The sequence below is a fragment of the Anser cygnoides genome, chromosome 10 (assembly GCF_040182565.1).
Source record: "Anser cygnoides isolate HZ-2024a breed goose chromosome 10, Taihu_goose_T2T_genome, whole genome shotgun sequence".
Classification (NCBI taxonomy): domain Eukaryota; kingdom Metazoa; phylum Chordata; class Aves; order Anseriformes; family Anatidae; genus Anser; species Anser cygnoides.
Window position 1 is genome coordinate 17,676,195 of NC_089882.1, and position 23,267 is coordinate 17,699,461.

Consider the following 23,267-nt stretch of genomic DNA (forward strand, 5'->3'; position numbering starts at 1 on the left):
GCACAATATAAAGGCAGAAACAACCCCACTGGGGTTTATAATAGATCAGGATCGGGACCATTTCCACAAGGCTTTGATCCTTTTTGGTCTGATGTAGCAAAAGCCTGTCTACTTTCCCTTTCTGAAGGAAGGAAGGGTGGAGGAAGGCAAAAATGCCTTTGGCTGTGTCCAGCAGCCTTCACACAGTGCCCTGCTCCTGCTCACTGGTACCTCCTCAGTGCTGGGACCTGAGCTTGCCTGCATTCAAGCAACCCGTACCAAAACTTGAGCAATTTTGTGAGCAAGACTGTGAGCCTACAGGATGTTGTTCTACAGCCTCCAAATGACCTGGATCTTCAGGACTCAGCTCACCAGCCCCAGCTCAAGACAGGGAGTCCAGACCCAAACCAAACTCTCCCTGAAGCACCACGTCTCCATCCATTGCCCAAACGCCATGGTGTCTTCCAGAAGGCAATTATAATAAGGATAGTATGGGATGGCCTGGCGAAATGGAATAAGAACACAGATGCCGATCTTGGCTCAGCCTTTCACCAGTTCAGATATTGTAGCAGAGCTTAACGCTGGCTGCAAAAGTCAGCTGAGATTGTGGCAGAACAGCCAGATGGTCTGGTCATGCTGCACTGCCAGTGCCAGCAGCACCGATGCCAGCCAACTTAAAGAAACTGTGGGTCTGTGCATCCAAGCTGGAGGCTGTAGTGTGACTGCATGCAGACAGAGCTGGGTTACATGGTCTTAAGCAAGTCACTGTACCTTCCAGAAAGTCAGGATCCCTGTCCATGAGGAGTGGTTTGGGTATTACCACTCCCACCTCACAGAGCCCCAGCTAAGACCTCCAAGACGTTTGCACAATGCCGCGATTACATGGCACACCACCTGCGTGATGCTATGTGATGCTGAGACACCTACCAGCAGGGTCATGGGGAGCTCTGTGAAGGATCCCCAGCTGAAGGACTGGTTTCAGCACCATCGAAGACTTTTTGGGGTAGGCTGGCTCACTGGTGAGACCCACGCATCAGCACAAAAAGGCAGTAGGTGGTCTTCCCTCCAGCCATGCTTTGTCAGGTCCAGCCGCAGAGCCTGCAAGTCCACAAACGCACACAAAAGGGTGTGATGAGAAACATGATTTAGCCAGGCTTGCTTCTCAGCAGAGGCCACAGCCCAGTACATAGAGGCAAACCAAAACCAAGCCCTGTGGACAAGCCCTACTGTTTCCCAAAATTGTTTTTTTGACTTAACCTGGTTGTCGCACGAAAGGGTGGTGAGCTTTTGAGCACGTCATCACTCTGTGACATGGTAGCTCATCAATGGGCTATGCTGGCTGATTGAATTCGTCTCTGCTAAGGATAGGCAAAAAGACCACAAAATTAAATACAGAGCCTCCTGGGAACGGCACACTTCTCTCCCACTTTGCTCAGCACCACCACCAGACCACATGTTGCTTAAAATGTGCCAGGACCCATCTGAACACTATCAACTGCAGGGACAACGTGCAATTTATCCTGCAGGGACATGAAGTAGCTTTATGTCCAGCCAAGATGCAAATTCAAGGAAAGAAAAGGCTCATAGGGAAAAAGGCATTGAAGTCCTTTAGCTCAACAGCTAGAGAGACCCTAGCCAGAACTTCACTGCAGGCTCTGTGCAACAGGGATGAGTTAAATCCCTTGCAAAAAAAACCCGTTTCATTTAGATACAGGGGCTAGTTTCAATGAACCTCAGGGATTTCAGCTGATTTATTAGCTAAACCAATGCAGACAGACATAGACGGATTATAGCACTCATGCTCAGAGTGCCAAGGAATTGACTTCAGAAGAATCGATGTAAACTTTTTTAAGACCAATTTCCATACAGCCTGAAAATGAGCAAGAGCAAGAAATAAAATAAAAAGTAACCTTTGTTAAATAGTTAAACCATATACAGTTTCTCACTGGATGAAACAAGGAGTGTTGGTGGGAAAGAGATCCTAGGAAAAGGTGTGACCTATGCAGGGCACATGTTAATGCAGTGCCTGAAAAAGGAGTGAAAGAGGGAGGAAGATGATTTCATTTTGTAAATACTAAAGACCAGACCACTCATCGTGAGTGCCCACCCGTGCTGCTCATCCTCAACACGTGTGCAGGGAGTCATGAAAGACTGCAAAGCCACCAAAAGCATCTCTGCAGGCTGGCTCAGACAACAACTCCTACAGACAGCTGTGACGTGCTCCTACAGCGCACGTCACAGCCCTAGCTCACACCTTCAAATCAGAAACTCTCCTGCTCTAGGTTGTATATAAACTTAGACCAGCAAGATCCTTTCTCTTGGGTACACGACTCTCAGACTCCATCCTGCAGCGTAAAGGAGCTGGAAGGACCAGGAGCACCCTTTGTCCATCATCTTCGGCCAGTGCTGCAGTCTGGTGGGTCTGGAACCCAGTACAGGTCCTGCATGGTCCCAAGAGCCAGAGTTGAGCAGAGGAGCCTGGAGCTGTGCAGGCTACAGCTCTCCATCAGCTAAAATCACAGCTCACGAAAACCCCATGGCACCTCATGCCTTGTGGAAAGCCAGGATAGCTTTCAGCTGCCATGGGATGCTTTCCCATGGGGGAAGCTACAGCAGTGTGCCCTTTTTATGTTTTGCTCAGTAATCAGCTCTGGGGACACACAGCACTTGCTGTTTGTGCCTCTCCCTTGCAGAATCCCCCTGGGGGTTATTAGTTCCATAATAAGTCTTGCTCTCTGCACCCATCTACACTTCCCCACCCCACTGATTTTTTTTTTTCTGTTAGGAGATGAACATGCTCAGGGCATGCAACTGTTGCGGTCCGGTGATGAAAGTCTGATGGTCAACAAGCCCCCTCTGTCAAGGGCTGTCTCACTCTTACCTGCTTGTTCAGGGATCCTTCAGCTCCATCCTCTCCTCGCTGGTGTGACAGATGGTGAGGGAGGTCAGCAACGCCTTTTGATGGAGCCTTGCTGGAAAGAAAAGGAGAAGACTGAGTCCTAGCATTTGTCTCCACGGGCAAATCACAGCTTAGCTTGAGGATGGGATGGGACATTAAATACTGGGATAAGAATCTTACTTACACTTTTAAAGAGATGTCTGACAAGGCCACAGCATGGGCTTACCCAGGCTTTATGGCCTCACTACACCTGTGGCCTTGCCACTTACCCCACTGAAGAAAGATGCGCTGGCTCCATTGGTGGCACCATAGTCACAGTCCCCTACTGGGTGTCGATCCTCGGTGACAGCCAGGTAGTCAAAGGTACGGTGGTGTCACGGCTGGGATGGTCTAAAGACATAAGGTGACACTTCCTATTAAACCCAAGATAGGTTGGGAGGGAAAAAAAGAGGGAGGCTGTTAGATATACAGACACCCTTGCTCAAAGTCCAGGGGGTAAGCAGCACCTTTCAAAATGAAGGCAGGCTGAGAAGCAGCTCTCCTCCTCCAGCAATCTTTTCCCAGCGTAGTCCGAGCAGCAGCAGCAGCACTGGAGCTGCAATGCCTCCCCCAGAGCCTCGGACTGGACCAGAGCAGCTTGCGGCAGGGTGAGGGTCAGCTCTGAGCAAGCCTGTGCAATGCCACAGTGAGTTAAGGAAAGACAGCTTTAGCTGACGTTCATTTAGCTTCCTGCTGCAAATTTCCCATCATTGCAAATTAGCGAGGTGTTTGCACCTAAAAGGCAGGCAAGCTTCTTACAGCCAGCTCAACACTCCATGGCCAGGGCAGCATTCACTTGCAGAAAGGAGCAAAGGAGCTTTTTATTTAAAAAGAGCAGGGGGGGAAGCTACTTTCCTGAGCACTGGGGCCAGGATGGAAAGTCCAGATAACACAAACACAGGGAAAACTTGCCACTGGCTCTCTCCTCCCAGTGGTGGAGCTGGGTGAGATGGTCGCATGTGATTTCAAGCTGCCTCCAAACTTCAAGAGGTGGAAGCGAGGGAAGGGAAACAGCCCCCAACCACTGTGCCAATTTTCATCGCTATTAAATATAATCATCTCTGCTCTCTTTAATCTTTGCTTCTCCTCTGAGACCTGGCAACAAAGGAAGCCTAGTAATGAGGCAGGGTAATTGTAGTGAAGAATGTAACCTCTGAGACAAGTTTGCTCAGAGCAAAGGGCAGGGAGCACAGGGAAACCCACCAGCCGCAGCGAAATCAAGTATCGCCACCTGACGGGTGAGAAAAAGGGAGCAGAGCCAGAGACCTGCTCACTTCATTTCTTGAAATAAAGCAAGTGGATCCATTCCCAGCACAGGGATTGATTCAGCACCAACCTCAAGCCTTCCATCAAGCATTTCACTACCTTAAGCATTGCTGCATTTGTTAACAAGCAGGCAGCAAGGTTAGCAGTAGCGTAGGCAAAGCAGGCAGTTAATTGAGGCAACAAATTTTCAGAGGTGGCAAAAGAGCTGGCCACACACCAGAGCCCTGCAGAACTGGCTGCTGTGGCCGAATCCTTACCCGCAGCATGGGAACATCAAGTCATCTCTGAATTAGCCAGCATCGACCTTTGCTACCTTCTGCAGCGCTGCGGAGGTGATGGAGATAACTGCAACCAGGCAATCGTTCCTGGGTACGTGGGTGCTGGAGGGGTTGTTGGCACAGAGCTCTGCAGCTCTGTCTGGAGATGCTATCAGGGAGAAATCCCGCAGTGGGGAGCAGCACAGAGCTGGGGTTTCCCCCAGGTGCTGCTCCCCACTCCACCCTCATTACTTCTCTTCTACATTTCAAGTTGGAGTGGTTTATTACTCGGTGCCCAGATTCCTCAATTTACTACCTGGTAGAAATATGGGGCAAGTTCATCCCCAGGCTCCTCCTGGTCCTGCAGAAGATGCCTCTATCTGCATCCTGAACAGGTATTGAAGGAACACACTAGATACACTGGCTGGCTCAGAAGCTGTTTCTTCTGGTGGTTTTGGTTCCTTTTTTTAAAAAAAAAAAAGTGTCAGTGCTGGGCTGTTAATGCCTGGAGTCAGCAGAGCATGGTTAACACCTGGCTCTTGCCAACACCAGCTTGTGACCGTGCCCAAGCCAAGCCGAAGTTTCAGACCCCTTCTCCAGCTCACAGCAGTGCAGCTGCAACAGCTGAGGTAAAGCCATGGCTGGGAAAGCTGACGGCCAGCTTGGGGCTTGGGACCCTAAAGTTAAAGGGACCTATGGCATCCCACCAGGCAAAAAAATGGGCTGTTGCAGGTGTATTAGGAAATTACAGCCTGGACAGTCACGGCATAGATGAGCTTTGTTCCATTTTGTGCAGGGTACTGTACAGGGTTGGACCTCCAAAAATCAGATTAAGCATCCCTATGGACCACCACAAGTTCTTCAGAGCAAAACGAGTGTGCTCAATGCCGCCAGCACAGCACTGGTGAAAGGCATCTCAAGAATTTCCAGCATCCTCAGTAGCACCTTGTCTGGATCATGCCTCCCCTCTCCCACCTGGGCTGCCAAATTCAGAAGACCAATCCCACGGCCCAGCCTATTCCTGCCGCTGCTTCCCTGCATGCCCTGCAGGCACTCAGGCAGGAATTTCTGCTTCTGCCCCCATCACCTGGGTTGCTGTCCAGGCACTGAGCTCATGGACAAACCGCTCCTTTGTGCTCAGGTGAGCTCCTCTCTGGCACAGATGCTTGACTGATGGGAAAGGCCAGGCCAGCAGGCATGTTTTCACATTCTCATTAAGCACACCTTGCTCCAGACACTTTGCAGCAAATGATCCTTTTTAAGGTCTATTGATTTCATAAATAATAGAGCAAAGGAAAGAAATACATCATGTAAAGACACAAGTCAAATAACCTCTCCCTTAGGAAACCAACAGGATCTACAAAAAAAAAAAAAAAAAACAAAAAACCAAACCAGCAGGCACGCATTGATCTTTAAGCAGAAGATGAAGTAGCATTAAAGATATTTCTTAATCAACTTAGCACGCAGGTGTAGCCATATTCCAGTAGGTCACCTTGAGGGGTCTTGTTCTACAGGCCTGCAGGCTTGTAGCCCGCATTTCTCACAGGAAAACGCTTCCCAGGAACCAGACTGAGACACTCAAACACCCTAAGCACGTTTGTCTCTTAACACAGAAAGTCAGTGGGGTGGGGAGGGGGCCATGTGTGTGGACAACAAGGCTTAATATGGAGCTGAGAGGTCCCCCGTGGGGTTTCTGCTAGGGAGAGGCACAACCAGCTGTGGCAGCACCCACAGCGTTTTCTCACCGTGTTGTACTGCTCTCCCTGGGCTTGGGACTGAAAAGATCGGCTCCATTACAAGTGCAGCTGGAGCTCTCCCAAATCCAGCCTCTCCACCACACACGTGGGATCTTAGTCTGCCGCTGGGGCCCATTTCAAGAGCTTTTGTACCCGTACAGCCCCCACTCCCTATAGTTTTATTTTAGCCAGCTGCTCTCCAGCTGTGCCACCACTGCTGTGCACCACAACCTGGGGAGAACAGTTTGAGAGCACGATGCTGCCATCTCCACCCCGGCCCCTTGCCTTGCTCCACCTCTGTATTAGAAAACATCACCCTGACAGGGATTTCGTCTGCAGCCAATGTGAAAAGCCCCAGAAACAGAGACAGTAAATGGAGGAGGAGCTCTGCAAAGCTTCTCCAAGTTAAATGCAGCCTTTCCCTAAGACCTCAAAAGCAGAATCCAAATCCAATCACCCTCTTGACCTTACCGCATTAGATGTATTTGAAGCTGCCTTGGGGATTGGTTTCTTAAACTCTGTCACCACCACCACCGGCAGATGCAAGAGGGATGAAATGCCACGGAAGTGAAACTGATGTACAGCTGCAAAACCAAAGCCTGCCCTCTCTTTCCCCACATCTATCCAAGGATCTGTGAGTAAGCCAGATGAAACTTTCAACCACAGCAGGAGCCAGTGGACCCGCAGGCTCTGCAGAGTTTCCTCTGCGGGAAGCCCAAGAGGCTGCCACGCTGCTTCTCCTGCTGCATCAGACCGCGAGCCTTGGCCGGGGACTGCACCACAGCTCCCCTCCCGCTGGCTGCAGGGGAGCTGAGCACTGGATGCTGCTCCTGGGCCACCGATTCTTAGGTGGTGAGATGTCACACGCTTCTGCCTCAGCCACTATTAGTATATGGAAACAGCATTCAGAGCTTGCACAATGACACCGTCACCCTTATCTTAGCTGCACTGTCTGCTCACAAGAGACCAGAGCAACGTTAGTCCCTGACTCCTGGAGAAAGCTCTTACCTGGTGAGCCCAACGTGCAGCAAGAGCCTTCCCCAGCCACAGGCCTGCATCAGATGTCACTGAAACAGAAAGATGTATCTATTGCCCCAGAACAAAAGCAACAATGTCCTCTGAAGCAACCACAGTCTTTCAGAGAAGACGGAAGGAAAAAGGATATTTCTAGGCTTTCATAGGATGAAAACCATCCGACTGCTAACCCCTGAGGCAGCCTTCCTCATTGCACGGACCAAGCATCTACACATGGCAGAGTGGATTCACAGAAGAGAAGCAACGACCACCCCCCAGCCCTTAGCACGTCACAAGGAGTTTCTCCTCCTTGGAGGACCTTATGGTGCTCAGCACCCTCAGAATCTGAGAGGGCCTGTAAGGTCTGCCTGTTTCAGCTGAGCAGGGAAGTTTCTCCTCCATTCAGAGGATTTGCGTATTTCAAGCACCAAAGGCTGGCTCTGACTTTCAGCTGGGCTGTGTAAAGGTGACAATGGAAACTTTGCCCAAAACAGTGTGTTTTTGTAGGCCCACACGAGGGGAAGTCTGGGTGGAACAGCTCCCAGACAGCTGCTACATAAATACTCACAGAGGGAGTGGATAAAGGGAAGTGAAGCAATTCAAGAGCTCCATCCAGGCAACTGCTCAGCTTAACCCTTTCAGTCATCAGCTGAAAGCAGCTGCCACCAACCGCACACGCTGCACAGCAGCAAGCTCTCAGAGTAAGTGGTATTGGCTTTTGTACTACTACTTTTTGGGCATCTGTTGCAAAACCATCCCTATGGCTGTCTAAAAGCGTCACAGCACACAGAACATAACCATATCCTCGGCTTGACGGGTGTCCGGAGGACAGCAGCAAGTTACTGGCTGCGTAGAAGATGCCTGCAGAGAGCAGAAATGGTGAAAAATAGATGTGACAGGTTTTTGGCACTGGGTCACCGTGCCCATTTAGCCTGTTTGGTGACAACACAGCAGTGGGTTTCCAGCTGTATTGGGTTATTGAGGGGGAAAGGCTGGAGTGAGGATAAAAACCTAAAGGTCGTCAGTGGGGAAAGACTTCCGCACAGATAGCAAATTAATGGTCTCAAATAGTGGTCACCCAGTCTGTCTCAGCTGCTGCTAAACAGGCAATGAAATACCCTCTGCCAGAACATCCCCAGTTGTTCTTGGTGCTCAGACCCCACCTGAAATCATCCCACAGCTTCCTCTTCTAGCATGCACCCCTGGTCTTTGCTCAGAAATGACCCCACTTAACTTCAAGCGCTTGTTTTGATTTTTTTTCCCCTAAAACCAGGTCATTTTGATGGATGCTGGTGTGGGATAAGCCCTTTGGCAGGTAGCTGGCTTCCAGGAGGGAGAACATGGAAAAAAAGCACTGGGGCGATAGTACCTCATTCTTGTTCAGTAAGAAGGGGGCTGCAGCCTTGCCCTGAAGCCCTCGGTGACAGCATCACACACCCTAGACAACAGAAAGATGGTCAGCACGCATCCCCCAGCAGTGCCAGCTGTTGTGCTACAAGAAGAGAGAGAAGGCAAAGGATGCAAGAGAGATGTGCTCTGGGAGCGAGCTGACCTCTCTCTTCCTGACACACTACAAACAAATCTTTAGCTCTTCATCCACAGAACCTGCATCTTAAAAGAGGAAGTAATTTATGTTTATCTCCACCAAGAAGAACAGGGGATTGAAGAATGATGTTTGCCTGCAATGGTGGTTCTCTTGCAGAGCTGGACAAAGATCCCAGATTTCCCAGAGACACATGTAAAACTTCCAAAAGCTGGCTAAATCCAGGTTAAGTACACAGATGAGCATCAATAGGTGAACATTCTTTCCCATCACATTTCCTTCCTGAAACTACCACTGATCAGGTTGCACAATTTGAGAACTTGCACTGTACTGGGAGATGAACCATTTCTAAAAGCAAGGGATGAGAAGTAGCTCCACTTTCACGTCACAAGCAGCAAACCTTTGCAAATGATTCGTTTTCCTCCCCTCCTAGCCACTTGTGTTTCAGGAAACATTTTGCTCAAGAGTAGATCTTTAAAGACATTAGATGATAAGTGATCCATACCAAGAGGCTGGCTAGTTTAAGCCTGGCTACTTTGATCATAGATGGATTTTATTTTCTAGTTAGTTGGCAGACACGTGTACTGTTATGCAGGCAGAGGATTCTCCTGGCCATCTCACTTCCTAGCCAGAAGAGCCAATACCACAGCGCTCTGCTGCTTTTGCTTATTCAGTTATGAACTAAACTGCAGTATCTGTCCAATTCCAGCTCCCAGACAGGAAGGAAAGTGGGCAGTGCTTGAGGATTCTTACTTTTTCGCATATCACGGTTATGTTTAACATGCTCCATGCTCGTAGCAGCCAAAAAGCCATTTGCAGCAGCCTTCAGGCACAGCCTGCTTCCCCAGGGGGCCATTCTGGGCACAAAGAACCGTTGCTAAAAGTTGAGTGAGGTCATACATCTGGCAAATATAATGGCAACAAATTAAACTACTTTTTTAAGAACTTGGCTTCCAGTGTGCCTTGGAGATCCAAAACAAAATCTTTAACTCTTTATAGCCTCCTCATGCAGAGCTCACCACAAGCAGTTTTCAAGGTAAGTCATATCCCTGCATTGTGTAGAAGTGATGTTGGACCAGATACATACGTGCTCCTCCTTGCTCAGCTGATCCACTGCTCCCCGCGTGATCAGCTTCCCAAATCAGCTGCTGTAGATGTTCCCAAGTCAAAAATCATGAGTGTAAAACCAAAGGTAGATTCAAGCCTCCACTCTGGATGCTATCCTGTCCTCAGTGCATGAGAAACATGGATGGAGTTGAGCATGGAGCATAAGGACATGACGGCTCCTCAGACATTTTTGAGGTTATTGCTCAATGTTAAAGGGTGAGAATTATAATTTAAAGTGTTGTGCTTTCTGCACTTTGCTTGCTTCTCAAGCAGTACCCTCTCTTTAGAAGTGCTGGTACATTTTAAGTCCTGAAATCCCTCTCAAGGTAAGAGTCTATAATGAGGGGAAAGAGAGCACATTGCTGAGATGTGGGAAAACAAAATGATTGAGATGGAGAGAACTGTCAGAAGAAATTCCCTCCGTATTACCGCTCTTGCTACCTAAATCACATTAGGTTTGTTAGATTCCCTCTTCTTCTAGCTCCCCATGGCCACCCACTGTGGGTTACTTTCACAAGAATAGATTGCATTGATCAAATGAGTGCTTTTATGAAGTTGAGTACAGAAAAGCAACCTTCACTGCATCTCATTAGCTTGCCCTTCAGCACCTGAGCATCTTCTATTTTACAAGCACAATTATCTTTCAAATGGATTCACTCAGAACATCTGAAAGGAAAAAGCATCTTTATCAAATGTGCCCAAGTCATTTGTATTGTATATAGTATTTTAGGGAGAATGGCAAATTGCTTCTGTGGTCTCTAAGACATTAGAGATTACAAATTAAAAGGAAAAGAAGTGAAGCTTGAAAACTGATGACTTGGAACAGCTTAAGTTTTCTTCTCCCCTCCCCACCCCCACAAGTCAGCCCACAACTCTGGGGATCAGGCTGATAAAGTAGACTCTTACAACTCATTTTTGTCACTGCTTCAGTGGCAGAACGTCCTTCTTCTAGCAGAAAACTGGCCCTGTGCACTTTTGAATCCTCTCCTTCCCACCCATCCTGTCACGACATCAGTTCATTTCAATGAAAATGTCAGTCTCTGAACAGAAAGCCTCTGAAAGCTTATAGCAGGAGCATGGAAGAATTTCACTGAATTGATTCCATTAGCGTAATCTAAGAGAAAATAATAATTTATCAGAGTGGGAGCTTAGAGACAGAAAACAAACAGTCTGTGGTGGAGCAGAGAGAAACTCAGATTTATAATCCACCCAATAAGCATGGAAATGAGAAAGCCCTCATCTTCCTGCAAATGAAAAAGAGTGAAATATTGTGATGATGCCAACAAGGGGTTCTTAGAGATGTGGAAAGTACCAGAATGGAAGGAGACCAGAAGCTTCCCAGTGATGACAAGGGAATGCAAACAGCTTCATCCAGATGGGACAAGAAGATTAACACTGTTCAGATGCAGTACAGGCAGACACAGCCTGCAACAGGAACAGGTGCAAAAAAAAAACCAACAAAAAACAAACGGGTCTGGCCTTAAGATCTGCTAAGCCCTGTGTGAAACAAGAATGCCAGCCAGGCCTCCAGCAAGCATCTGAAATGCCCATGGCACATCTGGAGATGGGGGTTTTGGAAGCACTGGAGCCTGCTGTGACAGCCAAGGGCAGGCATTGAGGCAAATTCCCTCTTTTAAGAGGTCAGAAAGACGGTAAAGGAGGAGGGTTTCATTAACCCTGAAATGCTCAAGTTCCCACAGCTCATTTCTTCAGGAATGTACGTAATAGTTTATTACAAGAAAGAAGATCTCCAGTGCATGTTAGCAGAAGAGGTGTTGGAGAACAGGATCTCCCAGAAGTCCAAATTCTTGTGCAGCTACATATTGAACACCTGCTAAAGCCTTGAAAGAGTCTTAGAGGTGTGATGCGAGGAGCACAGTGACAGCATAGGTGTGAGTGATGAGCTATTCGACTGCGAAAACATCTGCAAAATGACTGAAAATTAAAGAGAGTCCAGTGTGAGAAGAGGGAAGGTTTATGACTGCAGCAAGCATGCTGCTATTTGGTTGCCTTTTCTCTCCCTGCCTTTAATTTAAGAAGTGGACAAATAAAAAGCAAAAGCTGCTTGGCAATCCACTCTGCAATCTGATCTAGTAGAGCTAGGACCTTTCCTCCAGCCTCAGCTCAGCAAACCATTTTTCACACACTGCATGAGGGAGCAGGTTAAATCCTTCCACTGGAAAAGCCTCTGCACAAATCCAGGATCTGATCCACTTTGTCAGATTTGCCAGGCACCATTTGGGATTTGGTCGGACAGACCCTTCGACAGGTGGGAGTTGCACTAGGCTATCACATGCTTGCTCTGACTTGAGAACAGAGGTGAACTCCCACTGGCCAGGATATCCTGGGAGCTCTTGCGACATATAGCCAGCAACAAGCCGAACGGCCTGGGCCAGACATTTGACAACTCTAGGATGCTTAAACATTTTAAGGTTAACTCAGCAGCAGCTAAGGCAGAACAGATGCAGCCTTTCTAGCTGGTTGTTACAGTATCTGGAAAACACAAGAAATCACAATCATCATCCACTCTTACAAATAATTTCCTCCTTTTATTCTAGTAAAGTAACAAAGTTTTGTATTTACAGATACAATAACTGTACATATCAATTAAAAACTGACTGCTCTCAAAATCATTAAAGTCACACACAGTCTGTTAAGAACACAAACCACTGCAAACCTCCAAGAGCCTCCATCTCTGCTCCTTTCTCACAAAATCAGTTCGCTTTGTTCTGAATGATTTTCTGCTGGTTCTCTAGGCACTCCTTCAGCTTGTCCTCTGTAAGTGTCAGTCTCTGCTCCAGGATGGAAACTGTCTGCAAAACAAAAGGAAAGCTGCTGCTCAGCCACTCACAAAGACAAGCTATGTATGCCACTGTACTGTCGGTGGGTAATGAAATCCTAAATTCAAATGGAGTATTTTGAGAGATTTCATGACTGTAACTCCAGGATCAAGCAAGAAAACCCTCCCAGTGTAAGGCAGCACAGTCAGGTGACAGAAAGGAGTTAAAAACCAAAATGGCAGTATCTACCTCAACATGATGCCCGAGTATTTGTGTAATCCAGTTACCTCACAAAGGGATTGTTATAGCTTTCTCCTAGAGCTGAAGTCATCATGGACAGGATACACAGGAAGAACATTTTAACCACGTGGTATTAAAAGCCTCTGCTGAAAACCTTTTATTGATCGCTCCGAGGTAATCAGGGGACCTACCTATGCAAACCACTTGCAGCTTCCAAAGACACCAGAACGGCTGATAACAGGCAGTGATTATATTTAATGCTTTAATACCCATAAACTTATCAGCAATCAATAGATTCATATTCTGAGCATTTTTACTGCATAAATAACATCCTCTTTCAAAAACAAAAGGATGTCCAGAACCTCAGACTTTAATAAAGTAATTCAAATAAACTTGGACAACTGCTATTTGTATAGAAGTTATACATAGAAAGTCTTTTAATAGCACATTTCATAAACACATCACTAAGTGCTTGACAAAGGAAAGCAGGTCTCTTTATCCTCATTTTTACAGCTGGGGAAACTAAAGCACAAAGAAAGGAAGCAGCTTGGCTAAGGTCACTTGAGTGACCACGAAAAATCTCCTGCAAAATGATTTGGGGAATGAGAAGAATGGTGGGGAGAGTAAGGAGAAAACACAGTCATGGTGAAAACACAACGTCAAGCACTACTGCAAAACGGTTTCCCTCAGACACATCACAACACCACGTGTTAACAGTCAGGACGGGTTCTGCACCATAGGATTTGCCGGAACACATTTCCCCACTGCCTTCCCCCCCGACCCCCAAACACAGCTCAAAGCTTCTTTCTACTCACACACCACTGACCTGTAAAGAGGCAGAATCACAGAATGGCCTGTGTTGGAAGGAACCTCAAAAATCACCCAGTTCCAACCCCACTGCCATGGGCAGGGACGCCACCCACTAGATCAGGTTGCCCAGGGCCTCACCTAACCTGGTCTTGAACACCTCCAGAGATGGGGCATCCACAGCCTCTCTGGGCAGCCTGTGCCAGTGCCTCACCATCCTCCAAGTGAAAAATTTCCTCCTAACCTCTCATCTAAATCTCCCCTCTTTTAGTTTAAAACCATTCCCCCTTGTCTTATCATTATCTACACAAGTAAAGAGTGCTTCTCCATCCCCTTGATCAGGTGGCCTGCAGTAGACCCCCCAGTAAAGGACAAGCTGTCCTTTATTGGTGCAGTCTTTAACTCTCACCCATAAGCTCTCAGCCTTTACATGCCTGTTTCTCAAAGGCAAATCTTCAAAATCAATTCCTTCCCTAATGTAGAGGGCAACACCCCCTCCCTTCCTTTCCCGTCTATCCCTTCTGAAGTGTTTGCAGCCCTCTCCCTGTGTCCCATGTCCCCAGCCACCTCTCACCACTGCCGCCCCACAGGTGTGCCCCAAGAAGAGGAGGAGTCAACTCCTGCTGTGTAACCCAGCCTTGCTACAACCATAACAAGCTCTGCCCAAAGGAACAAACCCTGCATTGCTCAGATATTCCCCTGGCCTATGGCATTAGCATCATTTAGTTTTATTCTCCTCTATTTCTACCTCTTTGAGGTGCAAGAGCTGCTGTATACAGAGAGCCCGAAGAAAACTTGGGGAGGCACCAGGTACCATCCCACAGCTAGCAGGAGCTCTCCTGTCTGTTCAAAGGAGAGAGGATTTTATCTGATTTGAACCTAGCCATGGCTACTACCTAGGGGCTGCCTTACAGATGTCAGGAGCACAGCGGCTCAGGGAAGAACACAGCAGGCTGAATGTCTGCAGGGGTTTACAGCAAAGATCTCAGCCTGCAAACAACCAGACAGAGAAAGAAAAGCAGCAGGGATCCTGGCTTTTCCATTTAGAAAAGAACAAGTGACTCAAGACTCAGTGTTCATTCAAAATGTGGGGGGTAGCATTGCATTCAATTTCCTTTAAAAAGGGATGTAATCAGGTGAATCATATCCTGGTCACACAACCCTGCAAGAAGCAAAGGCCCAGGTTACTTGCAGCCACTGCTACATGCAGGACGGTGAAACAAAGCACAGATAAAGTGGATTTCAGAAAATGTTGAATGTGAGAAAAAGCTGCAAGAAATATGCTTTCTGCTTATACTTGTATGCAATTTCCATTTCAATAAACTCGTAGTGAGCATTTTTTGGAAACTACAAGTGGAAAAGGAGAAGTCAGAAATGAAATCCAGTAAGTCCAAAGAACTTCAGAGCACAGTCCATTCAGGTTTGAAATACATGATGCCCAAAATACACAGGGCACCTGATGTCCTAGTAAGGTAAGGGAAAGTGCAAAAATGTTATTACTATTATATAGTAGTTTACACACATACAAAAAGCTACTTTATTCCCAACTGACAGAGTTTTACAAAGCTTCCATGTTGCCATTCATAAGGCAACTCCTTGTTGGTACACAAATCAAACTGCTACGTGATTTTGCTATTACCTTTCAAGAAGGTAATGAACCGACAACTACCCCAAGGAGGCACATGCCACCAGGCAGACTCGGTGAGGGTTCACCTGATGCAGGTTTGTGCTCATTCTGTTTCCCTGTGGTAGGATCCCGGCTTCCCATGGTGTCAGAAGCCGATTACTTTTCTTCACTGCATACCAGGAAATGTTCATGAGAAACTATGTTAAAAAAAATAACAATAAAAAAATATATATATGTATATATATATTGCATCCTACTTACTTTTAAGTTCTGGTGAATATTCAGCTCCATCCTCCCTAATCTGAGGGACCCAGCAGTCACATTTGCTTACATCATGACAAACTCCCCATGCCATTCCCTCAACGTTATTTTTACTCCCTCAACCCAGTAATACTAGAGATCCGTGATGCCAATCCAAATGCCAGACCTACATACACTTTCAGTTTTCATCAGCATCTTTTCTTTAAGTCCTGTTAAACGTTTCCTTGCCTGACCATGCAGTAGGGACAGTTTAATCACTGTTAGCCCCAAGGTGGAGGTTTTTGCAGAGCCCTGGGGTAATCCACCCAGCATCTTTTGAGGACTCTTTTTGATAAGCAGAGCCTGGTGCTAATTGAATCCCAACAGAAACCAGCTCAACAACTGCCAGAGGAAACCTGAAAAGCAGAGTCCAGAGCTGAGGACATTCACACTCCTCAGGTGACCCCCAGGGTCAGACTAGGAGAGCAATGACAGAACTAACTCCATGTGGGTAACCAGGAGAGAGATCAAGCTAGCCAGATTAACTAATTAATTTAACAGGCCATTAACTAAAACCAAGTACTTAGTGTGGAGCTGGGGGTGAAGTGGCCAAGAGCATGGGAATGGATAATCCCCCGCCCAGCCAGCCAAGGGATGTCCACAAGCAGCACACAGGATTTTCAAGTATGCCAGATTCTCACCAGCTTTGACTGAATAACAGCAGAGTGGACACAACACCGCTCCAGTTCATTACTGGTAATCGCAGGACCCCAAAAAACATTGATTTGCACAATGTTACTCAGATAGGTAACAACACAAGGAACACAGGCATACACAAGGACTGCAAAGCAGGTGTGCCTTGCAGATGTGCAGGCTAAATGTTACAGTTGAGCTTCTTCTGGTCCTGTCATCATTAACCATTTCATAACAAAAAACCCCTTTCTCCACTGATCTGCCTTCTCTGAGAGGTAGTTTCCTAGCCTTACTTCAATAAAAAGGTTGCTAAAATTTGCTCCATCCCTAATGTTAACGGTTTCACTAAAGCATGTGCTAAAAACTGTTCTGCAGGGCACTAACGTGTAATGTATCAAATAGCCCAAGAAAGAGCATTAGCTCTGCCTCTTCGGATTTTTCTTCCCATATGACATGTTAATCTACAAAGACAGCATTTTCTTTCCAGTTTATTAAAAAAAAAAAACATCTTCCTGCAAAAGGTCAGTAAATGCAAAAATGTTACAATGGAAAAAATCTATCAATCTAATAACAAATGGAAAAATAGGGATTTCTATCCACAAAGCACAAAGACATTGGAATGACCACATCTCTGTATTAGGATTACATCATTATTTAATTCTCTTCTGTGTACCATCTTATAATGATGTTAGCGGGATAATACAGTGCCCTGAACTTCTAAGTGTATGGCAAGCGTCAATCAAAGCGGAAGAGGCTTTATGCTGCTTATCCATACCAGCACTCCCGTCAGGATGCTGTAAGGAGCTGCATTTATTCACCACGTTGGCAGCTAAAGCTAGGACATTCAGAACAGGACATTCCGTCATAAAAAAAAGCTGCTCAGGCATCCAAGGGGCCAACAAAGTCCCTCCTTGGCAAGTGCCGATGACTGGGTTCAGAGGTACCTATCTATACTTTCTCTAAATTAATCCAATGAGCAAACTAACTACCAGGTGAACACTTTCTACTCAGGCAGCCACAGGAGAAAAAAAAAAAAGTCTCCTTCCACAAACAACAGCTTAAAATACCAGACTTGAACGTAAAAATTGAGGCTCATGGGAGAACGTGTTCAGAAGTCACACCGAGGTTCAGGTGCAGACCCGTCCAGTGGGCAGCGCCCTTTCCTCCTGCCATACAAAGCTTTGCCATGACTTGCTGTCAGTCTCCCTTCCACCTCAGCAACTGCACCTAGGGAAACTCAAAGGAGACCCCTGCTATTAGCAAGCAGCACTCTTCACGCACAGATCTTAGCTTAACACAGTTTTGAGATGGGATCAGAACATTCAGTACCTCTGAATCATTGTCATCAAGAAGTGGTGGTTTAAAACTAACCAAGGGAGAAAATCTCATATCTGAAAGTACAAGAACACAAAGCCTTCACTGACAGTAACACTTTACATAGCAAACACACACAGTGCTCTCTGAATGCCAGGACTTGCCTTACGCTACTGGTCAAAGTCTTCATCTCAGAGATCAAGTGCACTATTAACATTCCTTTAGAAATAATTTCACATTAAAAATGAATAAATAAATACAAGACAGCACTTTTTCCATTCAAACTAAAACAAGATCTCCTACCCCAAGGACATTTTAAGTAAGTTCTGTAGCTTCTTACCTCCTTCCTTGTTTTGAATGCAAACTCTGAAGTAAATTCTCACAAAGTCTGTTTGCATAAAGTATTTCACAGCAGCATGATTTAAGCATAGCACATTATTTCAGAATGAAACAGTTTCATTCAGTCATTTAGTCTTCCCCCCATCAATATTTCCTTAATGCATCTTCATAAATTTTCACACTTACTTTGTAACATGCTTCAATTCCACAAACTTTTCTATCTGGCACTACAGAACACTTTGCCCCAGCGCGGCTAGCCAGGGCCATACTGGTCAGAGTTGCTGTACAACCATGGGTTACAAAGTCCCAGAAGCAAACCAGATGGGGTTTTCTAAACCTGTGCTCCTTCCACCTCCCAGTACACTCCATTTTCTGAAGTCCTTTAACTAGACTGCAGAAGTGGCTTTGACGGCCATGCAACAGGCTCAGTATAGCAACACGAGTGTTGCTGCTTACAGTGCTCATTCAAACCTTTCTCTCAGAAAAAAACCCACATACATAGTACCTGAAAATTCTAGTCTCATCCACTTGGCCAGACCAAGCAGCAAAGTAGACAAGATACCACTACTGAAATACCACAGTGATCAAATGGCCCCTGGAATATAGAAAAATGGATATCCTTTTTATTAAATCAAGCCTAGACTCCCAAGATGAGGAGTCACAAGCTCTGCCAATGTCCTCTGTGCAATGCAGGGACTCAAGGCATGCGTGTCATCTGCAACTGGGCCTTTCAACTTACAGTCCTTTTACTGAGATGTTTCAGCACTGTTGCTTCAGGCTCAATGGCTGATCAGCCAAAGCTAAACTGATGGCACTTACATTGGATGCTGCAAGTTTTGGGGAGGGAAGGGCTGCACCGCCTGCTCAGCTATGGGCAGCCTCCCTGGTGCACAGCTCCCAGACCTCGGGGAGCCAACCAGCCAAAGGAGTCAGGAGACTTCATGTTTCCCCATACAGTATGAAAATACAGCGAGTTAAGATGAGCTATGATGAAATATCCAAGTAGGTACTACAAAAGTGCTGTACCATGCTTAGCAAATCCAAAAGGCTTAGAGGTCTCCCCAGCGACAAGGATGAGGGTGTGCTTCAAAGACATCCTATATACTTTCCCTGCCACCCAATTTAACTCTGAAAGGATGTTAATCACTTAGCTGAATTAACTCAACTGCTGGTACCCAGTAGATAACCAGCAACTTATATTAAGCATATCAAAGGATACTTCTTCAAGGTCTGCTTGTAAAAATGCAAATCATTGGAGATGTCGAGTGTTCCTGCCTGTTGAAGGCTAAGAGAAGGTAAAGGTCTGCTGCACCTCCAGGGAGACAATCAGCATTTTTGAGAACCTGGCCTCTGGGCAGTGTCATGCTAATACAGCAGTATCACTGGGAGTGTGTTTAATTTAGGCAGTCTTAGAAAGCAGAAAAATCCTTAGAGATTTCTGTAACAAGCGTATTTTGGAAGTGAATTTCAGAACTTGGATGATACTATATAAGGACTGGCAAGAAACAGGGTACTTCATTTATTTTGAGTAAGAGATCATCAAAGCTACTGCGTCTCCAAAAGACGGTTCTGCATCATAAGAAATAATCTCTATGCCCCTTAAATTAAGATTTAAAAACCAAGCTCATCTGGCATTTCACAGATTATTCGGATTGGAATGCTTGCTTTTTATTTTTAAAGATCACTTGGATTTCAAACAATTTCTTTTGGAATAAAAACTGATTGTTGTCCCTATTTGTTGGGACTTCTCATAGCCAGTGGGTGTTCAGGCAGTGAAAGCAACATACAAACCAAGATATTTGTGCAAGGCACAGGTAGCAGCCCTTGTGATCCACAAATAAATTAATAAAAAAAATATTAATTTACTTATAACTGCTTGAAGTCATGTACGGATTTATTTTATTAAACCCATTGTTTAATCTACTGTTGTGGTTTAACCCAGCCGGCAGCTAAGCACCACACAGCCATTTGCTTACCCTCCCCCCTCCCTCTCTGGGATGGGGCAGAGAATCAGAAAAAAATGAAAGCCTGTGGGTTGAGATAAAGACAGTTTATTAGGACAGAAAAGAAAATAATAAATAAATAAATAAATAATAATAATAATGTGTACAAAACAAGTGATGCACAATGCAGTTGCCCACCACCCGCTGACCGATGCCCAGCCTATCCCCGAGCAGCCGGCCCCCCACCCCGGCCAGCCACCCCTATATATTGTTTAGCATGACACCAGATGGTACGGAATACCCCTTTGGCCAGTTTGGGTCAGCTGTCCTGGGTCTGTCCCCTCCCAGCTCCCGCTGCACCCCCAGCCTGCCCGCTGGCAGGACAGAGCGAGAAGCTGAAAAGTCCCTGGCTTAGTGTAAGCACCACTCTGCAACAATTAAATCATCAGTGTGATATCAACATTATTCTCATCCCAAATCCCAAACACAGCACCCTACCAGCTACTAGGAGGAAAATTAACTCTATCCTAGCCAAAACCAGGACATCTACATCCAACATCTCAGAGAAGAAAGGGGCTGTTTATTCCTTACCAACACGTTTTGAAGACCACATCCCCAAATGTACGAAGTAAACTTGATTTACTCATTTGCATTACAAACACTGCACACACATTTTGAGTTTTATTTAAAAAGCATCCCATTTCTCCTCCAAGTCCTTTTTTTTTGTACTAAATATATTTTTTACAAAATATTTTTCTCCCCACCTCTGCAATCTCTTCTGGAAGACGTGAGATAATCCTTTAATCTCACTGGAGCTAAACTGTCCTTCGGTTCTGGCTTGGATTACCTTTCAGATTTAGTAACTCTTCACATTTCACTGCGTTGTTTTCTCCCAGCTTCAATACCAGATTAGCTTGGGGATGGATTTGAAACTGTTTCCTGTGGGTGGATTACCACAGCTATTTACGAACTTTTATGGTAACCTCATACATAGAACCATTTAGGTTGGAAAAGGCCCTTAAGATCACCAAGTCCAGCCATCAACCTAACACTACTACTAAGTCCACCAGTACACCATGTCCCAAACACAATGTCCACAACTCTCTCAGATGAAGAGCTCGAAACACTTCACGTGGAACAAACACCTTCCTTCTTCCCATGTTAAGAACAGTGGCTTTTTCCTCAGTGCTCACTGCACACCTGTGCTAGGGATTATCAGGGTGAATGAAGCAACTGCAGGTGTCTGGAGTGAGGGCAAGACTATACAAACTCTTTATGATAACAATTGAGAATACAAATCTTCCACTGCAGCTAAGATGCTTAACTCACAGATGATCATCTTTCATCACAGCAGTTCAGCTGCAAATGCAGGAAATACATTTTAGATAGCACAGCAAATAATACCTGCTCATAATACCTACTCCATTTTAGTTTCAGCCAAAAATCATTTTTCTACTCCAGAACATTAAGGATAAGTTATCCTTAATCCAGCAAAATTACTGAGCATGTGCTACTCACCTGAAAAAGGCAAAGATTGCTTTATTTACATGTGAAATATGGCTACAAACCATGTTTAGAAAAAAGTACAAAGATGCTGTCAGGTTACATTAGACCGCTTTCTTACTTAAACCACAAAAAGGCCTGACAGAGTTGTGGTGAGGAGAAGAGGAAAGCTTCATCGAATCAAAGACCTGTTTTTAAAGAAGGCTGTCAAAGCCCTTAAGAGTAAAATCACAGCATGAAGTTCACAACGTAAAAAGAAAGCTTCATAAATCTAAGGGGGACATATCTATTAGCTATAACATTTACTGCTAGACATGGTACGCAACAGCCACTAGTTTCTTTAGTTCTTACTAGAGAAAGTTGTATCAGAAGTGCCAACTGAAGGAGCAAGTCTGCTCAAGTGCATCCCGCTGCACAGGACATAATGCCTCTACAGCCTCAGCATTTCTACTTTCAATTGGTGTCTGGCAGGAAGAGACCTCTTAATAGAATAAAAACGATTCTGCTGTATCCAAGTACACGACACTCCACTTCATCTAGAAATCTATTGTCAACAGAGGGAAGGTGTTGGTAGTTGGTGAGCAGCAGACAATGCAGCTTCAAGCGCGCAGCTCAGTACAAAGCTGTGCACTGGGTAGAGATGACAGGGTCCAGCTGATTTCTTCCTATCACATCTTTCAGCAAAAAATTTTGAAAAAAACACAGCATTTTTTCTCCTTCCCACTTTTTGCATTATACCCAGGTTAGCATGGTAAACCTTGAGATGATAGCTAAGGAAGTGTTAGAAAAATGATAATGCAAATATAAAATTAATCTGTTTCCCAGAGTAGTTTATCAGAACCTTAAGTTTCTTCCATATTATGTCTCCACATTATGTTAACACAGTGTTGGAAACTACGGTGAGCACAGAGAGTGCAAGAACTCGAGGTGGTACATTAGAAATATACCCAAGCTCCCACCGAGCTAACAAATTAGAAATTCCTGGAAAACCTGTAGACAGCTTCTGGAAATGGTGTGTCTGTCCCTTCTCCATAGCTAAGAAAACAACATAAAAAATATGGTCCTGCTTATGCCATTAGAGTTCTCTTTAAGCAAGCAATACACAGGAATTACGTAACAATGATTTTTAACAGAGCACCAGGAGACTACTGATAGAGTCTCAGCCCTTCTTGAAGAAGGGAAAAATGCTGATGCCTGTATTATGTTATTTATTCATGAAAGCTTTTAGTCGCATATTTATGAAAGCATTTTTTTAAGAAGTAGTGGTGTCCTTGTTTCATTGAAATAAGTCTGCAATTCCCAAGTTCTTGTATAAGAAACACCCAACATTAGCTTGGATCTGCAGGAAGCAGCACCCAGTTATGCTTTGGCAGAAATGGCTAGGAAAGATAACCAGACAGGTATCACCAGCTTCCGTTTCCGTCTCACTCAGACCAGAGCTAGCAATCAGATTGCTGTTAGTCCACCTGGTCAACATCTGATGGCATGGAAGAGGTAGTAATGGTGCCGTGCTGGACCTGTGCTCCCTTCTGTGTTATAACCCATCAGCATGGTGTGCCCACAAGGGAAAAAACGAAGTTCAGCTACACCAGCAGGTACCCTCCAGTTACCTTCCATTTCTTTGCCCTGCTAACTGCCTGCATCCCCCCTTTCAAGAATCTCATCTCCTAGTACAGGGATAAAGAATTCTTTCATGTTCATTTGCACAAGCTTGATAGTTTTGTGTTAACTTGTTTCACTTCTAAATACTAAAATGAAAATGAAGCATTGCAAAACCATTTCAACAACACATCAGGTACATCTACTTGTACACATGCATGGTATTAATATAAACTACAACATACAAAAACTAGAACCAATGCGAAAATAAGTACTGTACAGACAGCGAAAAGCTACAGGTAAAAGGTTGCTGAAAGCAGTTACTCAAGGCAGTGTGTTTTT

At 45.5% G+C, this 23,267-nt stretch overlaps 1 protein-coding gene across 1 annotated transcript in view; it reads right to left on the bottom strand.

The window, feature by feature from the left end:
- Positions 1-12,364: 12,364 nt before the first annotated feature.
- The window catches only part of POC1A (POC1 centriolar protein A), a 58,344-nt gene continuing 47,441 nt past the window's right edge, over positions 12,365-23,267 (bottom strand). Inside the window, exon 11 of the mRNA XM_048072081.2 lies at positions 12,365-12,653. Within this exon, the coding sequence (XP_047928038.2) occupies positions 12,555-12,653 (99 nt within the window). The 3' untranslated portion in view covers positions 12,365-12,554. The remainder of the gene's footprint in view (positions 12,654-23,267) is intronic.